The sequence below is a fragment of the Carassius gibelio genome, chromosome A25 (assembly GCF_023724105.1).
Source record: "Carassius gibelio isolate Cgi1373 ecotype wild population from Czech Republic chromosome A25, carGib1.2-hapl.c, whole genome shotgun sequence".
NCBI classification, from domain to species: Eukaryota; Metazoa; Chordata; class Actinopteri; order Cypriniformes; family Cyprinidae; genus Carassius; species Carassius gibelio.
In genome coordinates this window covers 9,880,447-9,897,541 of record NC_068395.1, presented here as the reverse complement: position 1 = coordinate 9,897,541, position 17,095 = coordinate 9,880,447, and the positions used below count along the sequence as shown (strand labels likewise).

General features: G+C 36.3%; 1 protein-coding gene, 1 long non-coding RNA gene and 1 pseudogene across 2 annotated transcripts; 1 reads left to right on the top strand and 2 right to left on the bottom strand.

The window, feature by feature from the left end:
- Positions 1-346: 346 nt before the first annotated feature.
- LOC127946896 (leucine-rich repeat-containing protein 10-like) lies at positions 347-873 on the bottom strand (annotated as a pseudogene).
- Positions 874-3,847: 2,974 nt separating this feature from the next.
- Positions 3,848-14,078, top strand: LOC127947361 (CCR4-NOT transcription complex subunit 2-like). The gene is made up of 15 exons (XM_052544446.1): positions 3,848-3,949; positions 4,980-5,099; positions 7,708-7,780; positions 7,905-8,052; positions 8,131-8,310; positions 9,165-9,241; positions 9,360-9,485; positions 9,666-9,790; positions 9,944-10,064; positions 11,781-11,937; positions 12,024-12,085; positions 12,163-12,212; positions 12,295-12,395; positions 12,507-12,651; positions 13,468-14,078. The coding sequence occupies exons 2-15, from the start codon at positions 4,992-4,994 to the stop codon at positions 13,552-13,554; spliced, it is 1,560 nt and encodes a 519-aa protein (XP_052400406.1). The 5' UTR covers positions 3,848-3,949; positions 4,980-4,991; the 3' UTR covers positions 13,555-14,078.
- Positions 14,079-15,121: 1,043 nt separating this feature from the next.
- On the bottom strand, positions 15,122-16,582 carry LOC127947362 (uncharacterized). The gene is made up of 3 exons (XR_008151278.1): positions 16,488-16,582; positions 16,315-16,411; positions 15,122-16,234 (listed from the first exon to the last, which is right to left on the bottom strand). It is a non-coding gene; the product is annotated as an uncharacterized LOC127947362 (long non-coding RNA).
- Positions 16,583-17,095: the final 513 nt, after the last annotated feature.

The following is a 17,095-nucleotide window of genomic DNA, read 5'->3' as shown; positions in this document are numbered from 1 at the left end:
TGGTTTTATACTTTTATTATTTTGTTCATAATTGTGATAATAATATAGTTTGTGGGATACATTGAAATTATTTTCACGTATGTTCATTTACTATTAATTTATGTTTTATGTTACACTTATAAAGTGTGGCTCATGTATTTACGAAGTTTATATGCTAGCAAAATTTTTACATAATTTTACATAATTTCTGTACATAATTTTAAGCTAAATTTGTTTGCTTCTAATTATACTTGTTCAATATAATGACCTCAGTATTTCCCCAGTCGTCCTCTGCAGTACAAAAACTCATCAGTATCAGCATGCTCTTTGTATAACAGCTTGATCTACTGTTCTTGACTGATCTTCTTCACTCGTTCTCTTCCAGTGATCCCTGTGCCTCCTCCAGTCACTCGAGCTCAGCTGGTAATCTATGTAGCTGATTGTATCCCAAATGCATGGTCTTGATGTTGGGAAGCTCACATATTACTGGAGGAAACTTGGTGTAGAAATAGGTCTCCAGCCACAAGGTTTCAAGCTCGGTGAGTTGCCATAGTTCCTTCGGCAGTCTGTACAGTCAGTTATTACCGAGATAGAGGATGTTTAGCTGAAAGAAGCTGCATACGACCAGAGGAAGCTCCTCGAAAAAATTGAAGTCCAAGGCTAGAAGCTGGAGTTTCTGCAGGTTTTGCAGTTCTGGTGGCAGGTTGCTCAGATGGTTGTCACTCAGGAAGAGTTTGACCAGTTCATCGAAAGCAGAAGCTCTGCCTAGAAGGAGACGTAACTACTCAGGTCTAGAGTACGATCAAGGGACATCTCCTTCAAGTCTCCTGCTAAGAAACGATGACATCTCTCTGAGTGCACGAAGGTGACAGCACCTCACACAACATTTCCCATCTTCTCTGTTCACATACATGTTCTCTTCAGAAACAAAATAAAGGTTCATAAAATAAGGGTACATGGGACCATATATGTCTTATGAATAGCACATTGAAAAGAAAAGATAAAAAACTTGAATGTTCCTTTCGGCCTACCAGGTTGCAGAAAACGTAGATCTTCATTTACTATCAAGCATTTTTGCCACAATGAATGAGACGATGGGTGGGAGTGTGGTGTTTCATGCTCCTGTGTTCAACTGACACCTCTGCCCTGCCAGTCTCAGAAAGCAGCAGACATGACATCCCGCACACTCCTCCCCATTCAGGCTGAATGATTTCTTCCAGCTCTGTAAGGAGGAGCTGACCAAGAGCTGTGATAAGACTAAAGTTGTTGTGTGATTAAGGAATTTGAGGGTCATCTGAGACCTTCTATTTAAGCACTTATCTCAGTTAGGACCCTCTGCATAACAGAGACCACTCGAGTGCACCACCCCAAAGACAAGACTTGACCAGCAGAGGCTGTCAATATCACATGTCACACCACAGTATTTGGATTTAGGATGTTTAGTAGGGATGAGAAATAAATAATATAATATAAACATAAAAATATAATAATATTTATGATTTTAGAATTAAAAAATATATATATATATATATGGAACATGGGTGGAACAGTACACTGTTCGGTATGTACCTCGGTTCAGAGGTCATGGTTCGATACTATTTTGGTACAGCAGGGGAAAAAAGCTAATCTACTATGCTTGGTTTCTTTTAAATTATTTTGAACACACAGTAGTACAAATTAAATTTTTCCCCCTGTGAAAATATTTAACATGATAACATTATTACATAAATAATCTGCAGTATGTATATACATAGAAGGAATCAATTCTTGAAATATATTTGATTTAGTTTACAAATAACTCAAATGGCAGAAAGTGACATCCTATTTGTATTCTTTATTTTACAGAAGCACAATGATTTGTTTTTATTGTAAGTGTACACAAATAAAAGCAGACCTTTATACAGTAACGCATTTTTAATAAGACAATAAGTGCTTAAAGTTGATTCTGCTGGTATAAGGAAACAGTTGAAGTGATCACGATGGCGCCCGTGCACACACATCAGCTCCATTATTGCTAACTTGACAGAGCAATTGGTACTCGATCAAATATGAACGTGTTTATGTGTTTATTTTTGTTCTCAGTATTTTATTTAATGATTATGAACAATTAATAATTACAAAACAAATTAATAATGTACCATATATGAAACCTTTATTATAAAATATTTGTTGTAAGGCCTCATGCACCAAACCAAGATGTCTGTACCGTGAATACATGTGAATACGTTCGGTACGAATACATGTATCGTTCCACCTCTAATATACTTATATATTAAGACTGCACAATTAAACAGAATTTGTAGTTAAAATATGTTATTAAATGTGGTATTTTCACGTGCTCTCAGATGGAGCAGCTTTTACTATACAGAGCCGTATTCACTTTGAAGATACGCAAACAGCTGTCATTATCGAGAACAATTTCGTAGCATAGCTTGTCAGAGAACTGTGGCTCTGTGCAGTTAATGCTGCTCTACCTGAAAGCAGCTGATGGAGATTTACTGCTAATCACAGAACCGTCTTTACTAACTAAATGCTCATGACAATCGCGATTAATCACGTTCAATTAATCATGCAGCCCTATATATAAATATAGTTCTAGTTTCACCATTGAGATCAAACCAGACTTGAAGTTGTTTTTTGAACATTTTCTACACTTAAGATATAATTTTTCTCCCTATAAAAAAAGAATATGGTTCTTTAGTCCAAAAGTCGTAAATCACTTCTATGGGTAAATGCAACACTTAATGATATTGCACTCCAAGACTTAGCTAGTAGTCTATTAAAGGTCTCCAGTGATTTAGACTATAACTGAGGACCCTCAAGTGCTGTCTGAAAGGCCTGAGTACCACTTCACATAGGACACAGACAGAAAGTAGGAAATGGGATCAAGTCATTTAACAACCACAGCTAAATGTGATTTAAAATCTAAACATTCGACATAAACCTCTGAGGGCTATTTAACCATTTATTTGAGGTTCTAAGGGGTTGAGGTATAATATACATTAGAAATAGGAACCAAAACTTCAAACTGTGAACAGCTTAAATCTGGATACAGGCAGATTTGCTGAATGGTTTGTATTTGTGAGTCTTGTATTGCGTGTGGAACTGACAGATCTTTCATAGATATTGTTCACTCTAGATTTGTATGTTGTTACATAAAAGCATATTTTACAAAAGATTATGAAATAAATATAGCATTATCATGCATACTGACCATATTTTCTGTTAGAAAATTTAAGATCATCACGAAATGCTACTAGCATGCTACTTGTGGCTTTGGATTTATGACTAAAATATGGTCTTAGGTTAACATTATTCTAGGAAACCCCTTTAATGTGATGCAAGATCACCCAATCTGGCATTATTCTGTGATAATCACTGGCTAAATATATGTTATCAGTTATTTTTTTCAAGCTGCAGTTGAGTGTAAGTGTAACATAGACCTAAACAGGCCATAGACTCATCAGCAAAATGTTTTACATCTCAATCTAAAAAACCCTTTTGTGTCAGACACTTCAAATTATTGTGCAAATGTATGAATGCTTAATCAATGTGTCAGCTGCATTTGGCTGCAGAATCGCAGATGTAAAATATATATTATAAATATTATGTATGATTGATTATAAGATAATCTGTATTCTAAGCAGGGTTTTTTAAATGATTGATTACAAAACATTATTATAAAATATTATAATTACAAAATATCAGCTACTGAAACTGTGTGCCAATGATGTTGCAGATATAAAAAGAGTGACTGCAATCTGTTTTATCCCAATATAACATAATCAAAATCTCACAAGTGTCCTTTTGAGTGTCTAATACACATCAGACAGTGCCCAGCACAATTTTCAGTCTAGTATGAAATAAACTGAAGGTCAAGGGGTCAGAGGGTAAAGGCTATTCCCCCAGCATTCTCGCATGTAGGATACACAGCCATCTTGGATCTGCGAGGAGAGAGTAAATTAATGCGGTTAGTCAATTCCTTTTTCAACAAAAATATATGCTTTGCATCGCATATACAGGGCCAGCTGGACATTTGCAGCGTTATGCGCATATCCAAGCAGATATGAAGTCGTTGAATGAAGGCATTGACATGTTTGCACGGCTTTACTGGTTTCTGTTTTTGTTCGAGGCCAGAGTTAGCCGACTAGCGTTGAGCGCTAACAAAAACAGACAGCCGAAACTCAGGCCTAAGCCATTTAAACAGATAGATACATGTATTATGCATGGACAGACATCTGTTATAAACCTAAAACACCACGGCTAGTATAGATTCGATGTTTCAGTGTGTTCTGGTTTCTATTAAAACCTTTGTTTATGCCGAAAATGTGTTATTTTGAGCAGCTAAGTCACACAGCTAACGTCAAAGCTAACTAGCTTTATATAACGTTAAATGAGAATATTTCGCGATATGCTGTTATTTCTTTTATTTATTTCTGCTTGTAATTATGTTCATAACATGTAGGAACCAGTTTTAGTATTATTAGTAATGTCGCGGCATATGGAAATGGGACTTTGTTGAAGTATCTGGCTAACGTTAATAATTTATGTTTCTTCGTGGATTTAGCTGGTAAATTAAATCCGTTTTTGTGAGTGTTGTCAGGTGTCAGTTTGCAAAGCGATATTTGTATGTTTTCCAACCATACGGCAAATATCTGCTTTGTTTTGAAATGGATGAATACATTATTTATTTAACATCATACCGCCACAGCAGGATTAAATGTTCTTTTAGCATGAAACTAGTCGACTAGTTTCATCTAATTGTAATATTTAGGTGTAAATTGGGTTGACAAAATAGTCTGAACCTTTTTATAATGCCTTTTTATAATCCTTGGTTCTTGTTCTGCAGTGGTAATTCATTATTTATTACAAGTTCTCAGTTGCACTGTATAGAAGAACTTGTTAATGATAGGTCTACTAGGTGTGTGGAAAGATAGTCAAGTGTGATTTTGGGTCAGGAATTAAATATCTTGGTTTTAACCATCTCCTGTTTTCTGTAGGTGACAAACGGAATGTTCAGTGCAAGAAAGAAGTTTGGGGAGGGGGTCGAAAGTGACTTCCCTGATGAGGGCTTGTACTATACCCAGCAGTCAATGTTCCCGCATCGATCGGAGAAAGACGTAAGTTGATATTAGTTAAATGATGATGGTTATGTTGTGTCGAATGCTTTTGTGGACTGGAGGTTTGATAGACTGACAAATATTGGCTTAATAATATATAATATTTTATATATTTCGGGTTTCAGGTTGGGACGGGTAAAGAAGTTGTCACTTTTGGGGCGGTAATACATTTTTAAATCCATGTATGTTGTGTGCAATTCCTTATAGCCTATATTAAATATTTGGAATATCTATTTTCATATTTCATTAGGTATTTTGATAAGGTTACAGTATGAAGGCCTACGTAGCAACATAACTTGCGTGATGTCTCCGATGCATGGGTCAGGTTGGGGTGGGTAAAGAAATGTTTTTTTATTTACAGGGTGGGCTGGAGCAGGCCAAATAATTTCATAAGAGCAGGACCCGCGGGTTGGAAAAAAACCGACCCTATGCGGTGGTGGCTTGAATCTGTTGAATGGTGATTTAACGCTACGTTGTCACCTAGTTGGAGAGAGTCAATGCTAAGTAAATAAACAACAAGGTCCCCATCTTTTACTTTCACAATGAGCTTATCATATTCGTTTGCTACATTAGTAGGGCCCTTTCCATGATTCTGATATATATATAGAGAGAGAGAGAGAGAGAGAGAGAGACTTTGTCTGTAAATATGAAACTGAAAAAAATATATATATTATTATTTATTAATTTTAGATGTTTACATTTGAAAAAGCTGTGCTTTCTGCATAAACCTGCTGGTTTGCCCTACAGTTACCTTGTTTCAGGCAGTTATTACTATTACAATAACTAAATGTATTTACAATGGTTTTAATTTGTCCTACTGGTGCATTTTACCTCAATTTGACCCATTAATTATAGCCATTCAACATTACAGAATAATTGAAAGCCATTATTTTTAACATTTAATAGGCTCTGAAATATATAACAACTTTTAATTCAAGTGATTTTAAAGCAAACTTTACATAAACTATATTCTGCATAAACTATACAGATTAATCTTTATTGAAGCTATAAAAGTTAATCGGCAACTAGGACAGTCCAAGGATTTTTCTTTTCTTTTGTTCTTTGAGTTACATCAATGACAGACTTCAGCAGGTTTCACTTTAAAATCAGCGCTGTCTCTTTAAAACCTGATGCATATGATGCTGATCTGACACGTATCTGATTTTCTCCCAACTCCTTATGGTCATTTAAGACTTGCACTCGCCAAAACCGCACATTTTGAGACAATTGTGTGTTTAGTCTGTTGAAATGCTACTGGTGTGCTGTAAGAAGCGGCTCAGCTTATGTCTAACAGTCAAACATGCAGCCTTTCAGACTATACTTCACTTTAGTGTTTAGGCAGCGTAACCCCAGGTGTGTGTCGCTGCATTCTCGGGTTATAAAGAAGTGAAAAGTTGAACTTCCAAAGTGAAGCAGCAAAATCTTCTCAGGTACAAGTTATTAGAACCATGTCAAAGGTCAAGCTGGCCAACACTGCTCTGACCTTTTCAGTCTGTTTGTATCCTATTATTCGCTTTGCTCTTGTGGTTTATGACAGAACAGCTAATAACTATGATCTTGTTTTTGGAAAAGATAATTTTATTAAATTATGTCACAAACAGAATCTCTTTAAAAAGTTGTTTTCACTTCATTGCATTGTTATAATTCGTAAAAGTTGTACCCAACAACTGGCGACTGACACTGTTACACTTACTCGCCAACACTGATTTGTACTCTCATTTGGCGCTTGTGAGTGTTAATTTTAGGTCCTGAATATATATATTTTTTTTGTAAGCTATATACAGTACCAGTCAAAAGTTTGGACACATGAATGGGTGCCGTTTTATGAGGAGAACTGAACTGCAAGTTGTGATGAACTGAATTTCGTCTCATCCATGGCATCATTACAGTGATAAAATAAACAGATGAAGCAAATACACATCATTTGTCTTTAATTGTTGCATTAGCTAAAAAAAAAAAGTGTTTTGTCAGTAAGTGAAATATTGAGAGATAAATGTTTCTGAGACATATACAGTACTCTCCAATTTTTTTTAAAGAAAATGTTTTAATTCTGAAAGATTGTATTAAGTTGATCCATATTGTCAGTAAAGATACTGTTCTTTTAAACACTGTTCTTTTTATTCATTAAATAGTGAAAAGAAATCACAGTTTACACAAAAATATTAAACAGCACAGCTGTTTTCAACTTTTATAATAATAATAAGTGTTTTCTTGAGCTCCAAATCAGTATATTAGAATGATTTCTGAAGGATCATGTGACACTGGAGACTGGAGGAATAATGCTGAAAATGTAGCTTTGCATCACAGGAATAAATTATATTTTAAAATATATTAAAATAGAAAATGTTTTATTTAAATAATAATAATAATAATGTTTAATGATATTACTGTATTTTTGATCAAATAAATTCTGACTGGGTGATCATAAACTATATTCAGAAACATGGGAAAAACTCTTACTGACCACAAACATTTGAGTTGTAATCTATATGTAAATATAAATGTGTAAATGTAAATGTCTTTCTAATGTCTGTGTCTAATTTGTTTCCACATAATGTTTGCCAAGCATGCCAATTCAAGTGAGATGTTTTATCTTCTCTGTTTTCAGATGCTGCCATCTCCCTCGCCGTCATCGTCAGGTCAATTGTCACAGCTTGGTGCGAGTTTGTACGGTCCTCAAAGTGAGTACAAGTCTTCAGCCCAGTTTATAGTACTGAAAAGTTTTTATACTGCTAATAAAAACACAATATACTCTGATTATAAGCACCATTCGATCCGTGTTTCTCTGCCCGACTCGTTTTGTAGGTGCACTAGGTTTCTCAATACGAGGCATGAGCAACAACAACCCTCAATTAAACCGGAGTTTAACACAAGGCACTCAGTTACCGAGCCATAGCACCCCAACAACAGGCGTCCCAACAATGTCCCTTCACACACCACCTTCGCCGAACAGGTACGCCATCTCCTCTGCATGATATATGTTGATATATGATGTGATCTGCTTAATCCCGGCTTTGCTTTTGTTCCGCAGAGGCATCCTGCCTATGAACTCCAGGAACATGATGAGTTCGCAGGTAGGGCAGGGCATGGGCATGAGCGGCAGGACCAACAGCATGGGCAGTTCTGGCCTGGGTAGCCCTAACCGCAGCTCTCCTAGCATTATCTGCATGCCTAAGCAGCAGCCAGCACGCCAGCCATTCACCATCAACAGGTAAGACTGGCCAAACGAGAGCGAGTAAACACTGGTAAGGCTTTTTACAACTTAAGAGTTGGGCTAGTAGTTTTTGAACAGCCCCAAAATATAATATAATAAACATTACAGTTATATGAATGTAATTGTATGCTTATTTTACCAATTTAAATGTATACTGTTATGTATTTTAAAATTGATTAAATTTTTTATTTGCAATAATTGCTGAAAGTTGTGCTGTTATCATTATACAGGAAGCTCAAGAACAGAAAAAAATAGTGATAATTTATGATTGGTTTGTACATTTTGCCAATTCTTATACAACCAAGACTGTCACAAGTCGTTCTGTGTCAGCAAAATTAAAAAGTTTACAAGTAGAATTCATAAATGTCATAGAAAACCAAATGTTTAAGTCTGCAAAGCATTAAAATGCATGTATGTAGTTAAAAAAAAAGTAAGATATATGAACCCCAAGCTTTAGACTTTAGTGGAAGATTTGTTATGTTTTTGAAAGAAGTCTCTTATGCTCACCAAAGCTGCATTTATTTGAACAAAAATACAGTCAAACTGCAATATTGTGAAATATTATTACAATTTAAAATAACTGTTTTTTGTTAGAATATATTTGAAGATGCATTACGGTTTGTGACATTTTATAAGTTTCTTTTTTTTTTTTTTTCAACATTATGGCTTGTGCACACTGAAAGCTTGTTAATTGTTCAAATTAAAGATGATGTTAAAAAGTGGCTTCTCATAATCTTAAATACATATAATGTATTTTAATTAACTTTCACCTTAGACCAAGATAAGGCCAAACGAGACAGATTAAGAGTGACCTTAACAAAAGGGTCAAATCCTCATGTGTGTCGTTGTAGTATGTCAGGATTTGGAATGGGCCGGAGCCAGGGGTTTGGCATGAACTCCTTACCCAATAACATCTTCAACGGGACAGGTGAGTGCTGTATGGAGCGTGCTTTGTGATGATACACCGTGAAGGGAACCATGACGCTTAAATTGTGTTCTGGAGAGAGAAAGAACTCATCATTTTATTCTTTCCACTATTGTGGTAGATGGGAGTGAAAATGTGACCGGAATAGACCTCTCAGAATTCCCAGCACTTGCAGACAGAAGTCGGAGGGAGGGAAACGGCAACCCTACACCGTTGCATAATCCGCTGGCTGGAAGGGCACCCTATGGTACGAGTTCATTTTACACAGTCGCATTACTCAGCTGAAACCCAAACCCTCTTAGACTTTGATTAAGCACGCTTTTTCTTCACATGATGATGTGTTGTAAATGCATGACAAGGTTACTGGTTTTATTTCGATTTCCTCACAATAACCCACAAACCTTTGTTAAAATGCATCTCTCCATAGTTGGAATGGTCACAAAGCCATCGAACGAGCAGTCGCAGGACTTTTCCATTCACAACGAAGACTTCCCAGCCCTGCCCGGGCCCAACTACAAGGACCCAACATTGAGCACGGATGAAAGCAAATCAGTCAGTATTGCCTGAATTTGATCTTTCATAAGCTTCAGAGAACCATTGCTTAAATAACATGTGACATTGTTTTGCAGGATGGGTAAGGATGTGCGGCTGTTAAAATTTAAGGGATGATTGCTTGACCGTTAACTCATTGTGGTGTCTCCACAGAGCTTGAACTCTTCAGGAAAGGGCAGCTCAAGTGCAGATGGACCCAAGTTTCCCGGCGACAAGACATCATCAGCACAGAATAACAACCAGCAAAAGAAGGGGATCCAGGTGTTGCCTGATGGTGAGGCTCTCTAGCAACATACACCACTGTATTTTAGACAACTGCCAAAAACATGCCTGCTGAATAAAACCAACCATGTGCAAGTTTTCTTAATCAAGAATCTGTTCAAGAAGTATTCCCAACAGTCAGGGTTCCCAGTTCAGGGTATATTTACAGGAGACATAATGCACACATTTTCACCAATCTCATGTTAATCTGGAGTACCTATGTATTAGTATTGCATCCTTCATATCTCCGAAGAGTCTTTAATTTTATCAGATTTATAAAAGAAAGATACAGCTTTATAATTCTTTCTGAAAATAGCCGAGCTCCTGGAGGTGTGCCGTGTGCGGATCATAAGAGTCACGGACCAATTGGCAACAAAACCCAGAAGTTTGATGCAGTTTTACTCGTCGCTTCATTCCAGCTCATGACCTTGTTTTTTTTTTCACTGGGACTGCTCTATCTTTCAGTATCAAACAATCTGCAAATCCAGCATCTAACTGGGCCTTGTTTATAAAACATTTGTCACTGAAAAACAGGAACAGACAGGTGTGAAACTGTTGCTGTCCCGGAAAAATAAACTTCATTGACTGTTCCCTTAATGCTGGGTTCTTTGGGAAGCTGAACAAAGTTATCTTTCCCTTACATCTAAAATCACACATCTTTGGAGCCATTCTTCTTGAGCAAGTCCTGTGTAGCGCTGCCGACGTCTCCCTTAGCCCTAATCAAGCATGTTGATGGGTGCGCACACTATTCCGGAAGAAGTGCCCATACAAGGAGTTCTGCTCTCTTTCACATTATAAAGAGCCATGCTCGAAAAAAACTTTCAGATACTTATTCAAACCCAGAAATACTCCGTCATACGTCCAAATCGTTTTTTGAAACTGGCCATCTTTAGCATGAGAATGCAACTCTAACCGTGTAAATAACTCAGAATACATGAAATAGTATTAGGACCCACCTTAAGAAAAATAATAATGATAATAATAATTCCAACCCCAATGGAAATCCTTCCATCATTAAGTAATGGACATTTTTATTATAAATCAAAATAACTTACTACATAATATATTTTTATATAAAATAATTTCAATTAAAATGTTAATAAATTATAAAGTAAAAAAAATACATCGTTCCTTATTTTTAAAATAATCAGTAGTTTTTATTGTGACCAAAACCATTGTGTATAAATAGGCCTGTAATATATGTACAATAATATGATATACAAATATATAATATTTGTAGGTAGCTATGTTAAGAGTAACTCAAATAAAATTACACTAGAATCCGAATATTTAATCTGACCAGAAACAGTTATTTTTTGGACCATTGGGATAATATATTTTTATTAATATTTTGAATTTGAGGGTTTTAGTTTAAGTTTTAGGAATTTCATTATTTGTTTTTGTTATTTTTTTTAATTATTTTTTTTTGTTTTATTCCTTTTTTCATTCAGTTTTATTTATGAAGTTGACTGACTGAGTGATTGACCTTGGCAACTAGCTGAAATAAAATATGTGAAATAAGTGTTTATATATATATATATAAAATTTCTGTTAAAGTTTTATTTTATTTCCATAACTAAACCAGTTTTATGGTTTTGGTTAACTATAATAGCCTTGATTAGACAATCCTTTTTGCACAAAAAATAAATAAAAATTCTGCTGGGAAATTCATGGAAATGATTTGATCGAACACTCAATCACATTTGACATTTATTCTCTTCTTTTCTAGGCAAGGTAACAAACATTCCCTCAGGAATGGTGACGGATCAGTTTGGGATGATTGGACTCCTGACATTCATCCGGGCAGCTGAGACGGACCCTGGGATGGTTCACCTGGCTTTAGGAAGCGACCTAACAACACTAGGACTCAACCTCAACTCTCCAGAGTGAGATATTTTCTTTTGTTCCAAATGAATGATTACTTGTCATTATTCTCTTTTTGTCCACACATTAATTTCATTTTGACGTGTAGGAATCTGTATCCTAAGTTTGCATCTCCCTGGGCTTCAGCTCCATGTCGACCACAAGACATCGGTAAGACTTCATTTGACCTAATCTCGAGATGACCAACTCATTTTGGCTCTTCAGTAATAAATGTAATTGTTTTTTAGACTTCCATGTTCCCTCAGAGTACTTAACCAACATTCACATAAGGGACAAGGTGAGGTGATATACACGTCAATAAAACCGCGCTGAAATTGTTATATGTGGATCTCGCTGACCTCATAATGTGCTCTATACAGCTGGCTGCAATAAAACTGGGACGATACGGTGAAGACCTGCTGTTTTACCTCTACTACATGAACGGAGGAGACCTCTTACAACTCCTCGCTGCTGTTGAGCTGTACGTCCTGTTGATCAAGTCGTTCAGGGAATCTTTGTCCGGACAGTTTTGCTGGTAACCAACCACAGGCTTAGGTCGAGAGGTTAAAGGGAACATTTTGTTTGTTTGCAGCTTCAACCGGGACTGGCGGTACCATAAAGAAGAAAGGGTTTGGATCACAAGAGCACCTGGCATGGAGCCCACGCTAAAGACCAACACCTACGAGAGAGGAACATACTACTTCTTTGATTGTCATAACTGGAGGAAGGTCGCTAAGGTAAAGATACTGAATTCAGTGTCCTCCTTCAGCTACAGACACTTGCTCACATGGGTAAATTAAACCTGACATCAGGTTTGTGCAGCAGAAAAACTATTCTAGGAATGACATGCAATGTTAATAATAGTGCTGAACAACACAAGTTTATAAATGATATGATGCAAGCTATCTCAAGATACAATATCTAGAGAGCAGGATGCTCCATATAATGATTAAATAAACACGATACAAAATAATAAAAGCAAATGATATGTTCATCCATTTGTAAAATGTTCATTTCGAGAATCTATTTTTAAACATGATCATTTTTATCTTGAAAATTGTAGACTTTTTCAGAGATTATCATTAGTATTATGTGTTATAATTGAGAAATTTTGGATATTACATTATATTTTATTATTATATTTTATTATTATAAAAATGTGCATTTTTCTCTGAAGATGTGTACAATGTACTGTGGAGATGACAAGTCAACATTGTTAACATCGTGTTTGCAGCCACACTGACCCAGAAAACACTAGTTTATTAATAAATAATTACAAAATCTCCTTACTATTTTTTCAGGCACATTCATAGTCATTACTTTTGCAGGTGCTTTGCGGCAAGCTTTAAATGGCTGCGCTTGAGCGTGCGATAGGCTATCTATTAAAGGCTTATATATAAGTTATTAAATTAACATAAATGTGATTAGTCGACTAATCGCTTGAATGACTATTGGTTGTGTGTGTGTATTTATATCTCACTGAATATTGAAATAAAGTTTGTTTGTATATAAGTGTAGATGAACATCAGTTTTGTGGTTTTCTGTGGTCTCAGGAGTTTCACCTGGAATACGACAAGCTAGAGGAGCGGCCTCACGTGCCAACCACCTTCAACTACAATCCGGCCCAGCAGGCCTTCTGAAGCAGAGTCCGTCAGCGGCAACAGACAGCCAGCCGACCTGCCTGACCACAAAAACCTGGTTTTATTCCTCAACTGTCTGGACTAGGACTGCGGGAGGGGGAGGGGGGTGGCGGGGGTCTCCACCTTGAGAACTCGGGGGAGGGGCCCTGCTTTACAAATTATGTGCTGCCCAAACACAAAACCTCTTTATGTTTTCATTCTGTTTTTAAATTCCCCTCTTACGTTTTTTTTTTTTCTTCTTCTTCTCCCTCCATTTCATTTCGAGCAGGGTCAATGTTTTGTTTACTCCTCTGATGGAAAGTCCCTTTTGGTGTTTGCCTGGAGTCTTTGAAGTTGCAGTACAGCACACAAACACATCCATTGGTATTAAAGAAAACGCAGTTCGCGCTTTGTTTTCCGAAGCGCGCTGCGCTAACAAACAGGACAGACACAAAGACAAATCCAATACATGTGAATACACAAGGGCAAAAGAAAATGCAATGTTCATTGTTGCACTATTTAGTAATAAAAGAACACAAAAATTGTTTTCTGTTTTTTTGTTTTTGTTTTTTTTTGGTGGGAAACTTGCTTCTCTCCCGTCGTCGTTTGGAAGGACGTGCAGCTCTGTCATTAACATCGAGGAGGTGCTTTTTTCATTTCCCCCGTTTTCTTTTATCATTTCCCATTTCTTTTTCTCCATCCACCTGCGTTGCTCATCCGGTGAGCGGTTTCCTGCTTAGCTTCAATAAATCCCGATCAGACTATTTCAGTGAAAGTTGTTGGGCACAACCCGTGGACCAGGCGGTTGTGAGCTTACCGAGAAACATTGTTCCAGAATGAATACGAAACCTTTTCAGTCTTTGTTACGATTTTGTAATAAACGTGTACATTTTTTTAATTTTTTTGACATCACATGAATAAAGATATGTATGTATGAATGTGTATATATATGATATATATAGATAGATGTATCTATATATATATACATGGCGTCTATTTTGGAAGAAGTAACTATGCTTGACCTCATTTTTAGGAGGTGAACAGAAATGGCATTATGTGGTAGAAACAAAACAAAAAAGGCAAAAAGACACAAAAAAAAATTAGTGACCAGTATGTTGAGCTGCCAGACGTGGAATCACGTGTGTTACCCTGTGCACTTAAGACCAATTAAACGAAATGGATAAAGGTGACATGGAAGGCCTGAGCAAGGACATCTGTATTGTGGGGAAAAAAAACAAGGGGGTGGATATATTTCAGCTGCAGCTATTTGAATAGAAGCATTTCATAGGAAAGGGAAAACCCATAGTACGAAAAACAGACCAATATTGTATTTTCTGACCACCTTTAAAGCTCCCTTTCTTTGTAATAAACCAGAACGGCTTTCCTGAACCAGTGTTTGGACTCTGTCTGGGCAGGGGGTGTGTGGGTGAAACCGCACTTTCGGTACGAGTGTATGTGTGTGTGTGTGAGGCTGTAATGCATGATTAATCCTAACACTGTGTTTTTTCCTGTTCACGTGAACAGACGTGCATTATTCAAGTCTTTTGATAAAGATGCCATGAGGTTAATGATTAAGACGCACAAATTACTTGCAAATGTCAGAAAAATCAGATGGATTGTAACTGATGTGAAGAAACTGCTGTGTTATTTGTTATTCAATCACTGAATACTGTAAGACTGCAGCAGCTTTAAGGCAAGTGCAATTCAACTTCCTCCATCACAGTGAGCAAGGACAAATTTTTACTGTCGGACACATTGCAATATATTTTAGGCAGCACAAATAGACTAAACAGAATATGTTAGTGTGCTACATTTTATAAAAATGACGGTGTTGAATGAGTTTTGGCCAGAAAATCATTGGTTAATTAAAACTTTTGACACAAGAAAATAGTTTCACATTATTCAACTTTAAAAGAAAAGATCAAGCAAAAACTAAGTGTCTGTTTACTCACCCTTTTTTCATTCAAAATCTAAAATGTTCCTTCCGAGCAACATAAAAAATGATTCTTTTGAAGAACTGTTTTTGTCAGAATAATTCAAGTCAATGCGGTCCAAACTAACCCTTTTGGTTCCCATAGAATGGAACAATAAATTATTTTAAAAATCCTATAGGTTTGAAATGACATGACAGAATTTCCATTCTTGTGTGAAATATAATCAGTTCTTTGGATTTCTTTTAAATGTAATTATCTAAAAAGAAAAAAAAAAATCTAAAACAATTTCTTTATCTAAATAAAAATATATTCTAAGGACCAGTTCCATCATATAAAAATATCTGTGCCCAACAATCAACATTGTTAAGAGAGAGAGAGAAAATAAAAAAATACAGATGCCTTCATCTACTAATCACATCTCTTGAATTTACATGACCGCATATAATGCTTGACAAAACGGCGGTTGAATGTCATTGTCGATACATAAAACAATCATGGTCTAAAACCGAAGCATTGATCCAAATCCACAGTCAGTTCCAGTCGAACGAGTGCAGGTGGCATAATGCCAAAATGATTTCAAGACGCTGTACAGACTCCAACAGAAGAATAGTGGCTGGAGGGTCAATGTTTATAACCTCCTCTGGAGTGAGTCCATGCTGTTGAAGTGATTTATATCGTCCAAGCTGCTCTGTAGTTTCACTTGGTGCTGGTTTCCCCAGGAGAACCCTCAATCGTTGAGGAACTAAGACCAGTTTTGGCAACTTTGTCTGAAAAAAGATGAAATGAGTGTTTGTGGTGCTAAATGTCACCATAAAATGTTCTAGCGATCATGAATCCATCAACCAACCTCCGTCCTTCTTCTCCTGGGTCTCCTCGGCTGCCGTTTTATCAGCTCTGAAGAAGATCGGAGCGCTGCTCAGAGAGAAATAGAGCAGCTCGAACTCCTACAAATGGAGAGAAGATGTGAATAAACAAAGCCATTGGCCATTGTTGATGAAGATAATGAAGATGCTCCCATACCTGCAGTTATATGTCCAGTCTCTTCTGGGTCAGGTTCATGGTCTGCATGAGCTTATCATCTTGGCTGGTGGACTGAATGTTCTGCTCCTTCTCATAATATATACATAATAAATATAGGCTACACAGCACACACACATATATCATGTAAAGAAAAACGTTTATTTTGGATGCGATTAATCGCGATTAATTATTTGACAGCACTAATATATATATATAGCTATTTTTTTATTAAATTAAATTAAACATTTTTATAGAATTTTTTATTAGTCATGTTTATGCTATATTAATGGCATGGGAATCTATGGCATTAACATTTAATACTATAAAGAGAATAATTTAAAAGGACTGAGCCTTGGATACACTCGTCAATTAAACTGATTATCATTTTTGCATTAAAATAAATCCAATCCTCCACTGCAATGATGTCGAACCTCTTTCAAATGAAACTGAAAAACTTCCTTATCAATTTTCTTTTTACTTGTTTTCTTTTTATTTGTGAAATCAATTAAGACCACCAGAGTTGGGTGTAACGCGTTACATAGTAACTGTATTCTAATTACTTTTCGTGATAACGCAGTAATGTAACTCATTACATTTAAAATAAATGT